At 35.2% G+C, this 2,622-nt stretch overlaps 1 protein-coding gene across 1 annotated transcript; it reads right to left on the bottom strand.

The window, feature by feature from the left end:
- Positions 1 to 474: 474 nt before the first annotated feature.
- On the bottom strand, positions 475 to 1,281 carry LOC137212198 (small ribosomal subunit protein uS15m-like). The gene has a single exon (XM_067715288.1). The coding sequence runs from the start codon at positions 1,252 to 1,254 to the stop codon at positions 475 to 477; it is 780 nt and encodes a 259-aa protein (XP_067571389.1). The 5' UTR covers positions 1,255 to 1,281.
- Between the last annotated feature and the right edge of the window lie 1,341 nt (positions 1,282 to 2,622).

The following is a 2,622-nucleotide window of genomic DNA, read 5'->3' as shown; positions in this document are numbered from 1 at the left end:
AGCCAGAGGTATATACTTTTTAATTCCTATATTTAAATAAAATTACTTTGAACAAAATATAGAACTAAACAATGCATCTTACTTAATTCATGAATATTTTTGTAAAGAGCATCATTTTAAATATTATAGATTTTTAAATTCATTTTAATAACATTTTATATCTTTTATATGTCTTTTAATAACATTTATTAAAAGAATGTAGTATTATAATAAGCATTCCTTCTGACTGAAAGTTAATATAGTCATTTGAATTTTTTGTAAGAGTCATATATATTGCAAATATACGTCTTCCAATTTTTAAGAAGGCAAAAGCTTTCTTAGGGGCCCCATCTATAATCCTCATACATTTGCCTATTTATCTATTTGAGAAATTGATATTCAGTATAAAAAATTTAGTTGCTATTCTTATTACCAAATACATGGCTATGAGGCAAAGCAGAAGATATCCCTTTTTTTTTTTTTAAATTTTAACATTTATTGGTTTTCTTTGATTGCCTCTGGTCCAGTTTTGGAAGGGCTCTCTGGGTTCTTCTGGACTTGTTTCCGGACTGCTGCAGCTGCAGCTTTTAAGGCCCTGTTTTGCTTCTCCAGCTTTTGAGCCTCTTGGAAAACCCGAATGCACAGAGCCTTTTTGGTGACCCAGCGGCGGTGGGTTTTTCGGTAGTACAGAGGGGGAAAGGTGTACTCAATCCCCAGCTCCCTGCATGTCTTCTCAAAGACAGTATAGTTGGTCTTGCGGAGGTTTTTGAGCATCTTTTTCCTCTGATCAATGCTCATCATCAGATAGCGCTTGTGGGCTTTGTCCTTTCGATGTTTCTTCATGTGTTCTTCACAACTGCGGATCTTGACAGTCAATGCAACAATTCGAGCCTCCAGGGAGCTGGTGTCCTTAGGCTTTTCCACGACCTTGTTCATCAACTGCTCTTTCTTGATTTTTAGCTTCTCTTTCTGGTTGGCCATTTCCAAAGATAAGAGTTTTTTCACGACATCATCAACCTTCTCAATTCCAGGGATGTCCTGGTAGTCCTTGAGCAGCACAGAAGGGGACAGGTCATCTTCATGGCTGGGCTGGACTGGTGTCTGGGTGGCATATCTGCGGGCGGCCCGGAGGATAAGACCTCCAGGACTTGAGGGAAGGTCCCGCTGGATGGAGAGAAGCTTGGCGCACCCTCCACCCGGCAGCCCGAGGACTGGGGCCTGAGTCACTGCCTGGGTCCGAATCGAACTCAGCGCCCTCCACGCCGCCCTCAGCATGGTGGCTTCTGACCCCCGAGGGACCCGCTCCACTTAATCAGAAGAATAAGTGGAGTGTTGAGAACAGTTGGAACTTAAAACACCATCTTTTTTTGATCAAAGCAGTAGCAATCCTGCTCAGATTCAAGAGCAGGAAAGAGACCCCTTATCTCCATTAAAAGAATGTAAAATAGTTTGCAGCTATGTTTTTGCTTGCTTGCTTGTTTTACTTTACTCATATTATTAAGGAAATTGAAGTTGCAAAATTACAGGGTTGAAGCTAAGGTTTTAGGGCATTTAGAAAAGTATATTTGAGATGAGGTTTGTTTCCTCTGTGATTGTTTTCCTTAATTTCTCACTGCTGAAGAAACTAAAAAAAAAACCTGTGAACAGGAAGATACAGTATGGGAGGTTTGATATTTTCCTGCCTCAGCTAGTGGTCTCATTAATAAAGTTGTATTTGGTGGAGATAGAGGCTGTGGACAGGCACAACAAGGCAGGCTTATGGTCATTTTATTTGACGTTTTGTGCATCTTTATACATGCAAAGTGTTAAAGTGTTTCAATTAAATATTTTAGTGAAGAACTGTAAAAACCAATTTAGAAACCTAAATTGAAGATGTTTCCTTTGTTATTCAACATATAAGCTGTTAGAACAGGGTTTTCTTTCCATAAAGAATTGACTTTAAATCAAATACTCAACATTTGTAGAGCTCTTTTTTTTTAAGCTAGCAAAGTAATTCAATTATTCTAATTATATCATAATTCTGTGATCACATTTTTCCTACTTGCTTGAATTAAAGAACCGAATTTCAAACTTTTTGATATATGAGTGCACATGTATTCCTATTTCTTATTAAATTATATGTATACAATTGATTGATACTTTTAGAAGTCCTGATTATGATTTCTTCAAAGAAGTTATTAAAACTAGACAATAAAGGTCATTTTGTGTATTATTTGTGTTTACTTTCTATAACTATAGATCACACATAATTTATCACCCTGTGTTGACTCATTTGATTTTCAAAATAATCTCTATTTCTAAATTATTTTTCTTTTGATTTAAACAATTTACCTTTAGTTTGCATGAATTAAATTGTATGAATAGAATTCAGAATACATACTCAAATCATTAGATTGTTTTGTATCAAAACATTTTTATTATGGTAATTATCTTATCTCAAAATGACCTATATATGGAATTTTATGTATAAATTATTGCTGGATTTATTTTAACCTAGTCACAGATATTCATACTAAGGACATATTTATTAGCTCACTTTTTTGTCTTTGGAGTTACATTTTTCTGATATCACTTCTCTACAAAACATAAATAAAGAACTTTCAGAACATATGTTGGAAGGTGAAAAAAATTATTTCTAAGTAT

Source organism: Pseudorca crassidens, chromosome 2 (genome assembly GCF_039906515.1).
Source record: "Pseudorca crassidens isolate mPseCra1 chromosome 2, mPseCra1.hap1, whole genome shotgun sequence".
NCBI classification, from domain to species: domain Eukaryota; kingdom Metazoa; phylum Chordata; class Mammalia; order Artiodactyla; family Delphinidae; genus Pseudorca; species Pseudorca crassidens.
The sequence above is the reverse complement of the archived record's forward strand: the minus strand, read 5'-3'. Positions and strand labels throughout refer to the sequence as shown.